Source organism: Chamaea fasciata, unplaced genomic scaffold, assembly GCF_029207755.1.
Source record: "Chamaea fasciata isolate MVZ Bird 193981 ecotype frontalis unplaced genomic scaffold, bChaFas1.0.hap1 SCAF_7, whole genome shotgun sequence".
In the NCBI taxonomy this organism is placed as follows: Eukaryota; Metazoa; Chordata; class Aves; order Passeriformes; family Sylviidae; genus Chamaea; species Chamaea fasciata.
Window position 1 is genome coordinate 28,173,792 of NW_027094092.1, and position 19,587 is coordinate 28,193,378.

The 19,587-nt window shown below is 37.4% G+C and overlaps 1 protein-coding gene across 6 annotated transcripts in view; it reads right to left on the minus strand.

Annotated features, from left to right (window-relative positions):
- Window positions 1-19,587, minus strand: part of PCNX1 (pecanex 1) — an 89,187-nt gene that overhangs the window by 57,187 nt on the left and 12,413 nt on the right. For 4 of the 6 annotated variants that reach the window (XM_066188186.1, XM_066188185.1, XM_066188184.1 and 1 more), the window contains exons 3-7: window positions 17,825-17,930; window positions 15,157-15,202; window positions 14,231-14,320; window positions 10,892-12,592; window positions 470-602 (exon numbers count right to left, since the gene is read on the minus strand). In XM_066188186.1, the coding sequence (XP_066044283.1) occupies window positions 470-602; window positions 10,892-12,592; window positions 14,231-14,320; window positions 15,157-15,202; window positions 17,825-17,930 (2,076 nt within the window). The remainder of the gene's footprint in view (window positions 1-469; window positions 603-10,891; window positions 12,593-14,230; window positions 14,321-15,156; window positions 15,203-17,824; window positions 17,931-19,587) is intronic. The other 2 variants (XM_066188189.1, XM_066188188.1) reach the window with 1 other exon arrangement.

Sequence of the window (19,587 nt, forward strand, 5' to 3'; positions counted from 1 at the left end):
GAGTCTTTGTATGTATTTAGCTCTTTATAATGTTGTCATTTTGCTTCACTCTCACAACCTACAAATGTGAAAAGTGATCAAAGTACTAGTCCCTAATGCTTACATTCTTCAAGAAAACCAAAATGGGGAGTGCTGATACTATTTTCTTGGGTTTCTTTTGTTGATTGGAAGTAAAAGTTCCTAAAATTTTTGATAAAAACCACTGAGGCTAAGTTTGTTAGCATTAGTTAATTTTTATATCAATCTGAAAACAGCTATAACATGTTAGAGACTGACTATCCTGACCATTTTTAAAATAGTGCCACATATACATGCACAATTCAACAAGCCCACAGTGACATGCAGTGACAGCTCAAGGAGGTTATGGTGGGGAAGGAAGTAAAAAGTGCTTTTCTGGCAACACTGGTGGGTGTGGGGGAGTGGTCTGCTGCATGCATGCTAAATATGGTGGAACATTTAGATACCCTACCTGAGGGGTGATCCGATGAGCAATGTAGGAGGGGTAGGGTTACTCCCTGCATTGTGCCGGCGTCGTACTGCCTGACGCCTAAATGTGCTGCGTTCACGGCGAAATGTGACAGTCTCCTCGCTGGCTTGTGCTGCTGCAGCAAGACAGACTTTAGGTCAAATAAGAACCCATCCTAGTTACGTACACAGTAACTTAAGACTCCTTTCTTCCCTCTGACCCTCCCCAAGTTAATGAACGTGACTCTCAACAACGAAAGTAGCTTATGCCCTAACTGTTCAAACAAGCTGCCTCAAGACAGGATCACAACACACAATTATTAGCAAAAATCTGGATGGTCGGGGGAGTGTTGAGTATACAGCTTACTTTTTTTTCACCCCCAGATCCAAATAGCCAGGTTGCAAAAGAAGGGATATCCCAAATCTTTTCCATTTACACGTGGCAGGAAGAGATACCTGATCTCACCCTTTATCTCATTGACCAGATAATTAAGAAGAAACCTGAAAGACAACCTAGCAAAGTTGTCTACCATTTCTCACCATAATGTTCTCAATTTTATAACTTCTGCCAAATAGGTAGGGTTGATGTTAACCTCATCACAACTCTTTCAGGGGATGAAACAAGAATAGCTTTTTTTTTCTTCCTCATAAGCATCAAGGGATACATGCTGCTCCTTTTAGACTAGTTACAATAAAATTTATGGAGGCAGGAGGTTGAGAATAAGTGAAAGAATAACTTCTTTTAAAGGACTGGTGGTTTTGTTACTTCAACTCCCCAGACAAAAGGTTTGGTTCATTTATAAGGCAACATCATAAAAAAAAAGTTTGTATGCACTCAAGGGATTAAAATATTTATCCACACATTATCCCCCGAAATCCACCTGTGCTTCTTAAGCTCTACAATCAGATCGGTTTCAGATTTGGACTGCTTCAAGGTGTGTCTACAATCTGAGACGTCTTCCTCCTGAGCCAAGGAAGCTCCTAGCCAATTTGACTGCAGAGCACTAAAGGGCTCAAATGAATGGGCCGGAGAGAAAATAGGGTTTGGCAGGCAAGCAGAGGAGAAAAAAAAATAATGACATGAAGTCAGTGCAAGAGGAGAATTACCATCTTGTCAGGGAAGTCACAACTTGGTGGCCAAGCAGCCTGTTACTAGACTGAGAAAACCAAGAATTGTGTCAAACACTCCCTCTTCCCCCCCACAAAAAAAAAATCCACAGAGAGCAATGGCAGGAAAACTGCAGGCAGAGCAGCCCTTATGCACTTCAGCACACTTCAAGTTACAACACCGCTGCCATTAAACTTTCAACACTTTACCAGCAATAATTCTAATGCTGGTCTACAGGGAACAGCAACCTACTGCTGTTGTGCACTACTGCCATAGCTCAAGCAATAAAGGCTGAAACAAGAGTTTAATTCACCCATGAACCACATGTTCCCAAATGAATTCTGTATCTGAAACTTCAATTCATAGCCTTCTTTAAAACAAAAGAAGCTACATAAAGAGATACACTTTAACACCAACATTCAAGCTACAAGCATTTCATTACCAAAACTACAGAATTTAAGGGCAACCCTAATTCAGTCCTTTCCTCTACTTCCAGGAAAACCAGGGGTTTGCTCATTCTCTCCTCATTCCTCCACAAGTGCTTTGACAATTCTAAGCATCAATAGATTATACTACCTTTTCAGAGTATTCCATCAGGAATTCAGTAAGTTTCTCCTGTGGTTTAATATACAGCTTTATTTTAATACACTGCCTAATTTCTTTAAGCATTTCTTTGCAGCTCTCAAACTTGAAGTACAAAGCAAGTGAACCACTAAACAAGACAGACTGAATTCTGACACACAAGGTCAAAACCACACATGAATTTTGGATGACAATTTCTAAAGCTCATTTTCTCTAGGATACACATCAGCATATAAAAATTCACATTTACAACAGTTTCCACGGAGTTCAGATGCAAAAGCAATTGGGGTAATCAGATCATAGTTAATCACCATGAAACATGGAATGGTGACTAGTCTTATCTGAAATACCATTAAGATGGTTCACATCAGCATTACATCTCCATTACCACTTGCAACTACTTAGCAAAAGCAGCATTCTAGTGCAATTCTTTAAGGTAGCAAGCATACCTAACATGGACAGATCTCTGTTTTTCTTTAGCAAACATCTTCAATAACTGAAGCAGGGACTATGAAAACACGATACGTCCTCCCTATATAGCTCCATTTTATCACTAAAGCAAGACTCAAGAACTAACAGAGGCAGTGTCCTGTGAGGCAACTAGACACACAAACATCCTTCAGGATAAGAAACAAAGAAAATTAAAAACCTAATTTGTACTTGGGGATTAAATTCAAAGCTTTACAGGCAAACAGCTTTGGCATTTCCTAACCTTTTATTATTTTATTTTAACTTTTAAAAGTCAGAATAGATTTTGGTGTAGCTTTCTACCTGTTTTTACCACGAGATTCTTGATTTATCATCTTGAAACTTTCGTTCAGTGCACATCTTTTATACACATTCTTCTTGAATGCAGGTGGTGACATTCAGGGTCACTACACAAGTCTACAAGTTCTTTTGAAAAGACCTGCAGGGCTTTTCAGACCAACATAAGATAAGTCTGCTTATCTTATGCAACATTGTAAGAAGCTACACACAGAAAACTTCACGAAAGAAGTTTAAAAAAAAGAAGTGCTAGCTGAGCACGGAGTATTAACATGAAGTGTGGAAAGTCAAACTGAGCCAAGTTTGCTTTTGGTTGTAAAGGAAAACCAGAAGGGCTGTGGTTCTGTTTTGTTTATTGTATTGGCCCATTGGGTTTGCCTAGTCTTGGGGAGGATGTTTTGGTGAGTTTTCGTTTTTAGTATCATTTCACAGAAGACATACAATTTAAAATGTATACATACCAGTATGGAAAGCTCTTAATGGTAATTTGTATTAATTGGGTTCCTACTTGCCTTTAATGAGAAGGACCAGTGCAACTGCTTGTGAGTTCACCAGTAGAAAGTAAGAAAAAATTCCTACCTTACCCTCTACCATGATCTGACAGCAGTTTTATAATGTTTTAATATAAATACGCTTTATTTAATATTTATGATGTCACATACACTCCTCCAGTACTGCTACTTACAACAACTTAACCTAGTCTCCAGAAATGTAAGATCCAACATCTACCATCATATAGAAAATCTAGATGTAACAGGAAGAGATAACACAGGTAATGCTTCTAGACTTCCTGCTTACTTCAGTTTAATCAGCAGAGGAAGATAAGCTTTTCAGCCTACAGAATGTTCGTTGAAATATCAAGAAATTTAAGCATTTCCTCTGCATGTTATCATATGAATGTGAGTCTTCAGCATTATCTAGTCTCAAGAACAAAAAAATCACATTTGAAGTTCAAGGTGCACAAATTACAAATACAAACCTACATCCCAGAGATCAATAAAATAAGATATGGAGACCTAGTGACAACCTTGTGGCAAACTTAACCCCTCACATGCCAATTCCCAAATATAATACAACTATTTTCGAAGAAGAAATGACACTTATATCTGTTAAGCATGCACAATTGCATAAAAATTAACTTGTATAACACTTCTGATTGGAAAAGAACCAAATTAGCACTTACACGCTTAAAATGTCATGAGGATACCATTTTGTCATCAGACACTTGGAACGACACTTTACGTTGAACCTTTTTACACTCACCTCTGTAGTTTTACTAAGTTTTAAACAGAACTGAAGACTCAGTTTTACACTACAGCTATGAAACTGTTGTATAAGACACTTAGCTTTAAGAAGCAAAGGACAAATATATTCCTTTGAACAGGAACATTTATATAAAAACAAGCCAAAACATTTGCAATATCTCCCTGCAGCTATTTAACACTTCTTTCAAACAAAACTTAGAAGACAGAAGCTTAAGAAGCACAACATGAAAAAGCAGAACTGCCAAAACTTTATTGCATTAATAAGACCATTTCATTTTGCTACCAACAAATGCTAAACCCAGTGCCTTAGATAAATTCTGAAATACTGAAAAAATCTTCATAAGAAGATTCCTGGAAAGATATGGTATGAAACTAACACAAAGGTGAAGCATCCACGTGGAAAACCATAAAGTTCTCAGGATAAAAACTGCAAGCAGTCTAACTAGACAGCAAGCAGGAAAAAAACCTACCACAGCAGAAAGTCTCCTTCAGTCTTCTCAAGAAAAAAGGAAAAAAAAATACAGCCAAAAAACCCAACACCCCTTCTCCCATCACTTAAAACCGAGATGGTTTTGAACATTAGTCAGGTTAAGCATGGTTAAAGATGCACATGGAACCTGAGCGACGCTTGCACATGCCCTTTCTGACATTATCAAATGGGAAACTGATTTTCAATGACTAATTACTAAGCCTACATGCTCTCAGCAAGAGCTGGAATGAGTAGTTTATGGTTCATGCACTCACATAAGCAATAAAATTAGCAAATGCAAATAAGCAATGAAATTCTTCAAATATAGAACGTACTTTGCCAAACCAAACAGCTGAAACGTTGTTCTTCAGTATTGAGCATCTATATCTCATTTGTGTTCGAAACCTGAGAGATGTACTTCACATGCTTTTATGGGTTAGCACTACTATTCTCCTCATGGCTGAGGTACTTATAATTTATTTTCACATGCCCTAACAGTATTTTAAAGACCATACTTGAAAGATACCCGAGTAGAACGAAGTAGTCCGTTCAGTCCATATCTTCAGTATGCAGGGGTTAATCACCATATTATCATGCAATCTTAATAAAACCTACAGCTGCAGGGATTACTTATACTTCTCTGATAAAAAAAATCAAACATTGGCTGAGTGTGTTAAAACTTACTGTGGATATTTAATGAAAACTATCACTAATGACTATTTCTGAAGAACAGATGCGGGCAGCAAAGGAGAAACAATGAAGAACTGAGTGATATCTCCACGTTACAAACTTTTGCTGGAAAATAGTGCAGAAGAAAACAACACAATTCAGGAAAGAAAGTAAAGCCCAAGACTTCAATGTTGTGGTTGCATTGACAAAAAAGAAAAAAAAATTAAGTCTGAAACTAGCCTAAAGAAATATTTACAATTATGTCAAAACAGTCACTACAACAACCTGAAAAGCAAAAGACTATCAAGGAGGGAACAAAGCAGGACAATAGAACCATCTGGTTTAAATTCTGAACCAAACATTTTTACAGACCAGCTTGACAGTAAAATTTTTATACTAAGGCCAAAGATAAAACTAGGAGTCTTAGTTATTCTACTTCATTGTACTACCTACTTGAATTATTCCACTTTTAAAAACATTAGGCTACTCATATAGACCTCTTGAACATAATGCTGATGTACTTTGGGTAGAAGAATTAAAACCCCATCTGATCCCCTACCCAACACAGACCCTATATCCAGGGTTCAGGTATCGACACCTTGTATTACATTCACATAGCAGACAAACGTTCAGAACTGACATTAATCTTTAATACAGTTAGTTCTGACTTTGTGTTTAGATTTATTCACCTAAAGGAAAAGATGCTGTAAATCTTCAGAACACAGCATTTCCAGCATGTGGCATACTATGTTAGCATATCATACATAGAAAGTCATGTTTGCATTACATAGCCTTAACCAAAATGCCAAACATTAATTAGTGGCCAACTTCAATAAATGAATGAGTTTTATCTACCCACTACATTTTTCAGCAATGTGAGCAATTCCATCACAGCTGATAAAACTTTTAAAACTTTCTTGCTTATATGTATACCAATAAACCCAGGTACATCTACAAGCCAGCATGAAGATGCAGCTTTTTATCTAATACCAAAAATTCCTAATCAACTCCTGTTTGAGATGAATGCTTAGCAAACACACGAACTACTCATGTCAACAAAATAGAACCACTCTTTCCAAATCAAGCAAAATTTATCTAAAGAAAGCCTCTGCATTATCCATAAATACCAGAAAGGGGACAAAACACAGGACTGAGTCGCCAAAAAAGGTACTAAAATTTTGCTTCACTAGCAAGTGGTTTAACAATTAATAGATGCAAGACTTACTCCAAGTTTTATTTCACTGGTAAGTTCCAAAACTGCAGAAATTCCACAGCAGCCTCATATATCATTCCTAACATAGTCTACATCTTTAAGTGTTTTAAGGTAGCAATCTGACCGCCACTGAGATGACAAGATATCCAATATCAGAGGGAATTCTGTAAAACTCAACCTTCACACACAAAAGCTGTGACAGTACAGTAAAATGCTTATAGAAGAGAGCCCTTTCTGCTGCTGATCTGCTTACCTGGGTCCAGTTACAGCAGGGTTCTGCTGAATACATGAATAGAGACAGCCAATACACACACACAACCCGGAGCACAGGAGCTTTACACATTTTTCAGTTTTACCGTTACTAAACTCTAATTTCTCATGCAAAACTGTTTGGTTTAGTAATTTGAGAATGAACTGACAGATCCATCAGAAGTCCCATCTTTTATAATTATATTCATTCTATCTGCAGGAAAATGTAGCAAAAACTAAAATCATCAGAAGCACGGAACAGCTCTGCAAAACAGGAATGTTTTGCAAAATCGAGTCATGACAAAGACCATGTGCAACATCAGCACAGTAGGAAAAAAAGTAATATACTGCTAGCAGCCGCCATGACCATTGGCAGAGTAACAGAGAACTGAATTGTAATAATTGCAAGCAGACATGCTAAGCATATATGTACAAATACGCACAGACTGAAGGGGTGAACAGGTTTTCATGTATCATATGAAACACAAACTCACAAAGCCCTATTTTGCCTGCCTGTAGAGATGTACTGCAGACCTCAAAACACAGAAAACAGTATGAGCTGTTATTTCAATATTGCTGTGGAACATACAGAAGGAAAAATGCATCACATTACATGCAGTTTTATTTACAAAAGGGTATGTATCTCAAGAACTGAAAGTATATAAACCCTAAATAGCAGCAAGCTGTAAAACAGAGCAGCAACTTAAAGGGCACATCTTTTACAGTTAATATAGAACTGGAGAAAACACTTGACTTTTCAGGCCAGCTCAAGTTTTACAAAACATCACTGTGGTATATACAGCATTATGGTGGTTCTTTAAATGGTTACAAACAGCAATCCAGAAACAGCATACATCTGACAGAAACCAGGCACAGGTCAGGGCAAAGGGGGTATTTCCAGAATATCACTAGACAGCAGAGCAACTTCAGCTAACACATGACTCATCAATTCACTAGCTACTTTTGGAGTCTGAACAATTGAACAAGGATAACTACTGTAAGACATGTTCCATTTTTTGTTACACATCCACTGCATACACTTAATTTCAGAATTTTCAGTTGCTGTTTCTCTGCATTTTAATGAATTGCAATTTCTATTCAAATGCACATACTATCTCACAGCAAGTGAGTCATCCACCACTTCCTGGCATAATAATATAGAAATCAAACTACTAAGTTCTATCTGCAGATGTGAAATATGTACAAGTTGGTACAACATCCTGCTTAGTGGAAGTTTAGTGAAGGCCATATCCATTACAAAACACATTTTAGCAGTCACGCAAACAAGAACGTACTTCTAGTCTCTAAAGACGGAAGGATAAAATGAACTTGTAAATACTGATTTAAGTCATATTTAAAAAACAGGAACTGAAAGCTGCTGACTGAAAAGAGGAGGTGTTATTAATATCAGTATTTTAGTTATCCTGTGTGCATCTGTTAATCATTTGTTTCAGAAAGTTATCATAAAGTATCACAAACATTTAAATATATATATATAAAAATTATAAAACAATTCTTTCAGCAGGAGGTTGGATCAGACCATTCCTAAAAATCACATCCAACCAATATCCCCTGATCTTATGAAAATCCAAACCAAGTTTATTCTGTAATTCACCTGCAACAAGTAAATAAAATTTCTTAATTTTGTCAAAAAAATGCTATACATACATACACACAACATGTATTTATATTACACACGTATGTCTTGGAAAGCCTCCCAAAAGGTGAAGACATCTCAATAGTAAGAAATACTAAATATAAAGCACTTTAGAGATTCCACAGAGTTACATTTTATCTAATTACTATTAGTCATGAGTAAGCCTGAAGAAGAAAGCCACAATTAAAAATACAGATGTTACAAAACTTGTAATATAAGCTATAAATTTTGGGGAAAAATCCCAACAAACTCACACAAAGGAAAAAGCAGTAAAGGAGGACATTATGAAAGAATTATTCAGATTGATAATGAACAGATAAATGCAATCCAATTACTGCCTTGGTGCTAGACAAGACTGATTAAATATTTAAGTAGTGCTAAAGAACAGTAAGTCACGATTTTGTTCTGCTTTCAAAAAAAAAAAACAAGGCAGAATGACAATAATTCCTTACAATCATAAAGCAAATACTTCCTTTAATTTTGGCAGGAAGAAACGATAAACAGCTAGTGTTATTAACTCGTACCATGTCACCAGATCTGGAGAACTTGATTCCAGATTGCTTCTCAAAGACAGCCTGCAACCCATAGAGAAGTACTTGGGTACCTGCCACTTATTAAAAATACTAACAACTTCAAAATAACCAGCACGTAAAATTTTAAACTGAAAATGGATCAGGCCAGCAAGAACAACAGCAAGCCTTTCCTGCTTAAGTTGCTACAGATTTGTACCTTTAAGACTGCTTTGAAATGGGTTGAGTGAAATGGTGGGGAAGATAAACGTTTTCAGAAGAGCAATCAAAATATTTGATAATATTCAGCATCTATCTTCCATTAATTCTTTCAGACTACTAATAAGTAGTAAGTGCATATAAAGACTGACATATTCTGAAAGATAAGGTACATTAATCCTCCTTTGCACATAAAGGGAGAATTTTAACAGCTTTAAGCAGTAATAACACAAAACAAAATTAAAAAATCAAATTCTGTGCTAAGGAAAGCATAGAGTCAAAAGGGTAAATACATAAAGGAGACCTTTTATTAGTCAAATTACTCTCAGTAGAAATGAAGAGCTGTCACTTAAACAAGGCCTTAGGAAGAATGTGTACTGTTTAGCTTGTAGAGTTAGTACTAGAAGAACAACCTTGACTTTTATTAAAGCTACTGAAAAAATCTGTTACTAGGAATAACAGAGAAAGTAAAAAAAAACCCAAAAAAATCCCTGCATACATCAGTGAAGTGAAGGCATATAAATAAGTCTAAACTAATTATAAACCAGTCAAATTGGATCAATAATCAATATACAGCTGAATTTCAGTGCGGCACACTTTCTTTTCCTCCCCAGACGTTAATTGTACTGATTATTATAGTTCTTTTGTTAATATTGGGGGACACACCACAAAAAACCCCCACAAAAAACCCCAAACAAAACCAAAAGAAAACCCCACTATTGGTCATACATCTTATCTCACTGTGGGCTGGAAATGTGTTTTTAAGATGAATCACTACACTTTGTTTAGGCAGTCTACATAATAGGAATAATCAAATTTGCTATAGTTTGTTAAAAATACCTGTCTTGATATAAAAACAACTTTATGAAGGGTTTCTCCACCTAGATGTAAAGATCCAGATTATCTGGTAGGTATTGGCCTCTGAAAGCTTCAGAAGTCAAACTGAGTTAATTAGCAACCTCATACTGTTCTGAAAATGTATTTTAAAGACACTTATCTACCATGACACAAGAAGCCTTCCAGTTGAGGCAGTCAATATATATAAAAAAAATATTAAGAGCTCCAAATTTTGTTTTAAATGCCATTACTAATAACAGCTACTCCAGGTAGCTTATTGTTCACATTACACCAAGCAAAACAATAGTTAGAGAAAATAAGAGGAAACTACACACCTCTCCAGCACTGGAAGGTTATTGTGTTCACAAAATGAAGACAAAAAAATCCCAAAACCCAAAGTAAACACAACTGTCTAGCCAGCAATGGCAAGGCTAAGCAAAAACCTGCTTACTAACTTCAGCTTAGTAAGTAGACCATTGTAAGAATCCACAATTAAAGGCAGCATGGCAAGGGTTTGGGATTGGTTTTATTCCTTGATACCACCTCAAGCCATGCCAGAGAGGCTGCAGTTGTTTGCATTACTCAGTACAATGGAGTAGGTTGTATTTGATCACAAATAATAGTTTTAAGATACAGCTCTAATTAATGAAGACTGCTGGTAACAAACCCCTAACACCTCTACTTACAGATTTTGTAAAAGCTGTTTGGATTGAAGACCCACTTCAGTAGATCTTCAAGAGATTATGAAAGAAATGCTTTTCCAGTTTTACTGGGCAAGAGTCCAGAAACAAGGAGGATGCTTAAGAACAGTTTTAGTTTAAGTCATAGATACCAGACTCATTAACAAAATACAAGAAGGTACTTCCGGCAGGTCATTTACTTACCTCCACTTGCTGATTCTTGGTCTTCCCCTTCAGGAAATGTAGCCTGGCTTGGTAAGCTATTCCTAGAACGAGTGACTGACTCTAAGTGTGAAGCCCTTCCCAACAGAGATAGCTCATCTAGCACCTCTCCTTCTTTGGCTTCCAAATCAGATTTTGAAGTGGTTAACTGTTTTATGTTACCTGGTGCCATTAAACTATTTGGGTCATTTAAACAAGCTACAGTACCACTGTCCAGGCTTAACACTCTGGCACGATTCTTGGCACTGTTTGTGCTAGAAGTCCGTCGTGTAGATCTTTTTTTGCTAATTCCTTCAGAGCTTACATGGGTTTTGTGAGCATTTTCAGAGTCTATGCCCCCACGGTCTTTAGAAACGTATTTGGTCTTTAAAGCACTGTATTTCCCCTCAGGAGACTGGCATGAATGGGAGGTGGTGCTGGAAGAGCTATCACTGCTGAACTGGTGAGCTGACTGCATGCTTGATGTCCTGCTCAAGTCACTTTGATCACTGGAGTCCTCATCATGACAAAACACAGCACTGTGAGGTTTAGTACCAGATACACCTCGGAAGGAAACATATTCCCTGTGCCGACTTGAATCAAAACTACTAGCCCGCTTTTTTCCTGTCCTTCTCCGGCTGGACTTGTGGGTAGAGGCTGTTCGATGTATTAAACTAGAAGATTTTGGTCGAACATCTCCTTCTTTTTGTTTTCCACTAGTTTCTTTAGAAGCTCTTGATTCTACTAACACAGCTAGCTTCTCACTCTGCTCATCTCTTTGTTCAGCAGCCTTCCCATGCGGCCTGTCAGCTTGTGTAGTCAATTCATTGGCGTGTGGGTTCTTATTGGCCTCTTCTGAAGCAGAGGCACCAAGACCTTTCTGGCCGTGCATCTCATCAGATGCATTAGAACCCTTTACCTCTTGAACACCACCCAGAGGACTCACTTCCACAGCAGTCCTTTCGCTACTAGTCCTTTTGTCAGTAGTAGAACTACTGTCATCCTCTGAGTCGACACCACAGTCTTTTTTCTTACCATCCTTTTTCTCCTCTCTAGGAGACTCCTCCTCGTGCTCTGACAATACACTTTCTATATGCGTTGAGCTAGTGTGTTCACTTTTATAGCTACTGATGGTACTGTTGGTGTCACGATCAGTCCCGCTGCAGTAGCTTTCTGTTGAACCACTGCTTCTAGTACTCAGGCTTCTCAGACTGTCCATACTTTTGTCTGCTTTCAAGGATTTGCTCTTCCCACTCTTAGTCAATGGCTGAGGGCTGCTACTTTTCAGAATGTCATCTAATTGAAAAACTCCTGAAATGCAGGAGTTCTCACCCAAAGACTCTCGGGATCCAGAAGGGGGTTTGGAAGCTTCTAACTCACTGACGGGATCTAGTCCTCGTTTTTGCTGATAAAGGGGGAAGTCATTTAGTGAAGCATCTGGAAAAGCAACAGCAGAGCTAGAAGTCCTTGGTACACCTCGTGGTCTATGATCCTTTCTGTAGGAATGAGAATGCAGAGTTACCAGCGAAGCTACTTCTGTGTCACATGCACTGTTTTTAGACTGGTCCACAAGCTGGTTGTTCGAGAGGCACACTTTGTCACTGCTGTCCCTTGGCAAATCCTGTCCAGAGGACAACGAAGGTTGGATGGAGACAAACGAGTCGTTCGACACCAGACGAAAAAGCTTCCGATCAGTTGCCAAATCTGTTTAAGTACATATTTAAAAATATTCATGTAGAATGTTCACGTAAACTATACAATTTGCTTTAAAACTGTTTATAACAGACAAAGTAAATGAGCTGAAAAATCCAATTGCAAGTACTACGAATTCATCACATTACCATTTAAAAATATTTTATAACATCTGGGCAAACCTGACAGGCTTTTTTCTAATTAAAAAAAAAGAAACTGTCAATACCAGCTTATCCCTAGCAACTAATAAGACAAGGCAATTCTGACAAGTCCCCAACTTCCTCTGTTGCTTATGTGTCTGACTTAATATTTTTACATATCCTGAAATTTCTTAATTATAAAAGAGTACCCTGCCTTTTGTTGTGGTTCCTACATACAGTAAACAAACTTTAAAGTTATTAATGAAAACACAGTAAACCCCATTAACTCTGAAGTCACCAAAAACCCAACAAAAATCGTATTTCCTACCAGATACCAAGCAAGCTCACAGCTAGCACTGTCACAGGCCTTTCTGTACTATAATGAAACTTCCTATGAAGTCACTGAGTTTTACTACCTCTAAAAAAAAAAAAGAGGTGGTTTTTGCTGTTAAAGCAAATCATGAGGATTTACTGTCAGCTCTTAGTTAACACAATCATTCCTTTACCCATCACAAGTAGTCCCCTGTAAAAGTGTCCATCTGCAGGCAGTACTAAAAGCCAAGCTCCTTTCCCTTTTGCTACTGTCACTAAAAACAGAAGATCTGGAGGTCAAGTTAAGTTTCTACAGTTTTTAAATTTCTGTATATTTGAACACATGCATCTTAAGGGACTTCACAGTTAGATTACTCAGCTGAAAGTAGCAGAACCCTGATGCCTATTACAACACAACCACCTGTGATGCTCCATTTCAAACACACTTTCTGCACTGAAACACACAGTAGTGATGAAATCATCCATCTACTGGCTCCAATCACCCATTAGTGATTAGACTGGCAAAAATGAGAGGTGGTATTCTCAGAGTTAACTTCCTCCTAATCATCAGGTACTTGAAAATCAGCAAACAAAGATTTCCCTTTGTTTTTATACTCTATTTTAGTCTGAGCAGGTCTTTTCCTGGCAATGAAGCTAAATTAAAAATGGTCCTGTTTTGTTTCAGAACACAAGCAACAGTTTCCTTATATATATTAGAAAAAAATGTTTTAAAAAATTCACCAAGCTCTGATAACTTGCATCTTGGAAGCAGTCTGCAGCTCTTAGAACATAGAGCTCTGTATGGAGTTATTTACTTTATAGAAAAAGCCCACCACATTTATATTTATCTGTACTTGTAAAGAAAGCAAATTAGTCTACAGTGAAGTTCATTAACTCCAGGCCCCCTGTAGTCTAAGAGACACTGTCTAAAGAAATGTAAGTTAGGTATCTTGCAGCAACAAGATGACAGTAAATATTTACTACCAGCTGGAAGATATCAGAACAAGGAACACAAAAAGTTATAAGCATTCAAATTACACTTCTCAGGAGCTTGAGTAATTAAGAAAGGAAACAGGGAACTTCAAGATAGACTCTACGAAAGGGTATCAACAAACTGCATGAACTTATTTAGCATATTAAGCAGAGGGTCTTTGGTAACAAAATACCATGTTTAAATATGGAGAAGAAGAAATTTTACCTTGTTCTTCACTCCCTTCTTTACATAGGCTAGAACTCTGGCCAAGACTCAAACTGATATCATCAGAAGTCTTGGCAGTGTCTGTATCACCTGCAAATTTTAAGAAATAAGAGTACTAGTGCTCAAAGTTTAAACACGTGCATCTACCTTCTCACTCGCCATGAAAAACTGTTGCTTGTATTTCTTCATTTATAGCTAAGTAACAATAATTACATTATTACAATAACAGAAGATTTCTTTTAGATACAAGTACTGTCCACTGTATTTCTTATCTTGCACAGAACAACAGCAATAATTTTTTTTTTCTCTTAAAGGTTTATCTATTGGAATATTTCTTTTTGCATAGTTGTCCATAAGGAAAAGAGGGGTAGACCAAGATAATACTTGTAATGGTCAGAAAAGCAAGGAGGGGGAAAAAAAAATCAAGGTGACAAAAATCCGCATTCAAACTTTTTTGCCTTATTATTGGCTGGATACATTTACAAGAAGATATTCATAATACACAAAATGTTATCTTTCCATCTAAGAGGAGCTCACAAGGGCTGGAAAATACTTCAGCTAGATGTCAACCAATGAGAAGCAATCAAGTCATTGATACAAAATACCAGAAGGGAACTTGGTTGCTCTGAACTCAAAATAGTAGAGAAAAGTCTACCCCAACCAACCCTTTGGCTCTGCAATTTATAGGCAAAGGGAAAACCTGCCATTACACAGGAAGTAGAATATGGGCCCCAGAATATCCTCTCCTCATGTTTTGGTCATATAATTCACATGTCTAAAGAAAACTTCCCCCAACTAGTAAAAGCTGTACTAAAAAAAAATAAAAATCAAGATGACTGAAGTAAGACAGTATTTGGAAACAACGCAGGAAACAACAGTGATTTGAAGTGCTTCTGCAAGGTAATTTAAGTAGCTAAAAATCTCACCTTTGATGGTTGCTGCTGTTCCCAGACGAGATAATCCAGATCCAACCTAGAAACAGGAAATTATGTAAAAAGCAGTACACTTTCAGTAAATAAACAATTGTTATTTCTTATTACTGCAACACACGCATTTGCCTATACACCCAGGAGAGGTTTTTAAAGGCACAAAAGCATCCAGCAGCACAGTGCTCTAAAATTCTGACTGTGTTTCCACTACAAAGAGATGAAAAGTTAGGTAAATTAGACATCCAAGTACATCACAGCACTATTCCATTCAAAAGTCAGTGTCCATGGAGACTTTACTACGCTGATATTAAAAAGTTTCTAATCTAGGAATTCCCCTTACTTAATGTGGCAACAAAGTGCAGTGCTCCACTAATAACTGCTGTTGGAAAACTGAACATTTAATGCAGCGATCCTGGTTGCCCAAAATGCTTAAAGAAAATACAATCTTAGTATTAAAACCTACCTGTCCAACACAGTAAACACCAAGCTAAGGACAAAAACTGCTCTCATGTGAAAAGATATATATTTTTCCAGTTAATTTCACATTCAATGGCAAACCAGCAGGCATGGTACCTCCTCATACAAAAAATTTCACCATTTAGGCTTGCAATCTACCTTTCTAAATATATCCTATAACTCATTGGAGATTACTTTGCAGAGACGCTAAAGAGAATTTGGTCTTTCCTTCAATAACATTTTCAATACTACCTCTCAACTATAAATAGCATACAAAATGCATGTGTCAGATAATTAAATCTCTCAGAAATAAGATGGAGGAAGAGCACTCAAAGGCAAAATCTGAACCTAAAATACATAAAAAATGATGGCCATTTAACTGACAGACATATACTTACTGGGATGCTGTTTTCCAAAAATTCCTAGTTAAAATTGCTCTGGGGAAAAGAGCATAATTCTACTAATTCTTTTCTGCAAGCACAGCAATTTCAGGTAACCTGAACATGTGTGCAGATCCTATTCAGCCATGGCACAGAAGAACAATGGCTTTATGTGTAATGTGAAAAAACAGCTAAGAGCTTGTTTAATAAATTTTCTTTACAACACTGTCACACACACTTTTAGTTATTCATTTTGTCCTGTTTCAACATTTTTTTATTCAATAATACGCTTCGATGAATGCTATCACTGAATACAAATGCATCATCACAGAAAAGCTATTTCACACACAAAAACTGAACAGAACTCAGATGCTTACTGGTCATGTTCTCTTTTGATGCTGCACATTCAATCACAGGGGACCAGTGAATACTAATTTTATTAGGACAAATATATTCTAAATGCTATACTTTCTTTCACAGTAGCATGAACTTCTTCACATGCACTAATATTAAAACTGTTATGTTTGGAACATATTTTTTTCAAAGACCATCCAAAGAACTAGTCTGGGCATCATGTTTCTATCTGCCTACATGGACTATCACTTCCTATTCCTCTGAACACCAGCAAATGCCTTCTCTTTTAAAGGAAGGAAAATCTCTTAAGGGTATCTATGCTGCGTAACTCAGCATGATTCAGATAAAACACCAACATTAGCATACCACTGCACTTCATTATCTACTGCTTGCTCAGAGAGCTAATTAGAAGAACATGATATTGTAATACCATGCCAAGGACTTCCATGTCATTTGCAGACAGGTTCTGTGTCTTTACCACGATGCTGCATTGCTCATTATCAACATAACTGTACAGCCTGGCCAGTTCATCTACTTGTCCTCATGAAGGGTTGATAAAAACTAGCCACAACTAGCTAAATGTCACAAGCCAAACAGAAGGAACAGCACATCCAACGCTATGGAATTTGAACACAGAAACCTAGTAGACATAATACAGAAACAAAGCAACTTCCCCAGTGAAATTCAAGGCAACTAGAGCATAAAGAAGTTACATTAAAATGTAATAAAGTCATGTTCTTCAGCACTTCCATCTGGCAGGAGTCCCTATTTATTGCTTTCTTCCCAACCCTGCTGAAGAATCAAGAAAGTGAAGATTTTGCAAAGGACTGGCAAAAAACGAAACAGTTTTAGTTTTCCCATTTCTAGCAGTTTTTCTTTCTTTATAGTTTAGGCAACTAACTTTTTAGACCACAAAATCTGAACTCTTAGGAATAATAGCCTGCAGAAAGCCATTTACAATTGCAAGAGATAATCAGCAGTGGATACATTCTAAGATAACAGAAGCCTCCTCAAATACAGCATTTAAATTTACCAATTAAGCTTTAAATGACAGAACAAAAAAAAAAAAAAAAGGGAGGAAGACAAAGTTAGAACATAAGGACGAAGATACAGTTTGAGCTCACAGATATCCAAAGTGACAAAGGAATCCCACCACAGTGGGTCTTAGTACTTAGCTCACCATACTCTGAGCCATTTTGATTTCTTAAATCAGAAGAAAGCTAACTGAAAAAAAAAACTTTCTAATGGGACAGGAGGCTCCCTTTCAAAATCCAGCCATTTCTAATTAAAGTACAAAATGAGATGAGAGCTATGCTGCTGGGAGAATGCAATGCCTTCCTAATAAAGCAGCTCCATATAGAAAGGAAAACTGTTTAATATGATTTACCAAAAAACCCCATAAAATAATAGCAAGAGGTTATCTACTACTAAGCCAGCAATACTAAAGGAACAACTGCAGTAGCTTTAATTCTTACCTGGTTGTTCGGATCTATCCCAGCATAAGAATTGCGTGAGCTACAGCCAACAGGGGGAGTTGCTTCTCGTATGAACTCTGACATCTCAATCCCTCCACCAGGGTCACTGAGAGAAACATTAAAAAAAAAACCAACACATATTATCCCACCAGTTAAACAAAAGTTTGTCTATGTTGAGTGCATATTCAAAACACATTTTCCCTTCTCAAAAATCAGGGGCTCAAACACATCCCCATATCTTGGATGAACACTGGCTGTCTGACACAGAAAGCTCAGTCAGAGCAGAGCACTACACACTGTCACAAACTGCCGCCACAAGACTGCTGCCACCAGCCAACACAAACTCAAGACTTAGGTGCTATAAGGCATTCCAAAACGCTGACACATTAAATTCTCCCTGTGCCTGCACACATGTAACTTTTGGATCAGCTGTTCAACTGTAACACCCAGAAATTCACCAACAGAAAAATAAAATACATAGGACTCAGAGCATGGAAAGGACTCCTGGTCTTTTCCTTAGACTGAATCTGGGAGCAAAAGCAAGGATGGCTAATGAAAAAAGCCACATGTGAAGATTTTTGAACAGGCAGAGACATATAGGCCCATGGTATCTCTCCCACGGGTGCAAACCACATCTTTCTACTCAAAAATTACTTGCCTTCTTTACAGGGAACTTTACAGTCCCTACCAAGAAACATTTTGAGGTACAAGTATACATCATTGCGTTCTAGTGATTTCACCCCTTCCTGATTAATAACTGTTGGTTTGAAAGTATTTCCTAGAGCAACACCATCAAATTGTAATTCAAGAGAATTCTGCTTGTCAAAGGCAGGTATTTTATAAAACAAAAGCAAGTTGGATTCATCCATTAGGACAACGGGGTCTGAAGTAAGTTGAGCACTAGAACACAAGGATCCAACCTAGCATTCATTGCTAATTGCAAAGAGGAAGCAGTTGAGGCAATCTTTTTCCTATCCCATAATAGTTCTCTTCAAGCACCTTGATCCAGGAGACTTCTGAACAAGAGTAACTGCACAGTAGTTTGACACTGATCCTCTCTGCTTCTTCCCAAATATAAACAACAGCTTCCCAACAGATAAAATACACTAAAGACAAAGGGCCTCTGAAGAAGGGGGCAGAAGTGGACCAAAGCACTGCAGGGCTTACTTAATAGACAACCAGTCTTACAGGAAGGTCTTACCCAGTAAGAACAACACTTAATAGGGGTGGCCTGCACAGGGCCAGGAATTGGAACTGATGATCCTGATGGGTCTCTTCAATCTCAGCATAGTCTGTGGTTCCAATAATTTTTCTAAATATATGGACATCAATCAAGGATATTGTAAACAAACTGTCTGTACACTAAAGGACCTGACACATGATTCATCCTGCAGCATGACATGTCAAGCTGTTGCCACCTTGGAGAGGTGTAAAGGCACAACCTCAGGAATCATTCTAGGTAAGAGGCACATGATTTCTCCTACATCAGAGGTGACAAAAAAAGGACCGTTTTAAGTTAGGAATACATTCCTTCAGTAAAAATAAGTTAACTTAAAAACAATCAGCCATCAGTTAGCAGAACAACTATGGGCCAACTTCAGCAAATTAAAAAAAGAAGTGAGAAGCAACCATTTTGTTACAGCTCAGCAATGAGACAGGCATACTCTTGGAAAAGGCTGTTTACAGAGACCTCTCTGATCTAGTATTATCAATTACACTAAGGCAGGTAAGGAAAATTAATTTTAAAAGGTACAGCACCAGCT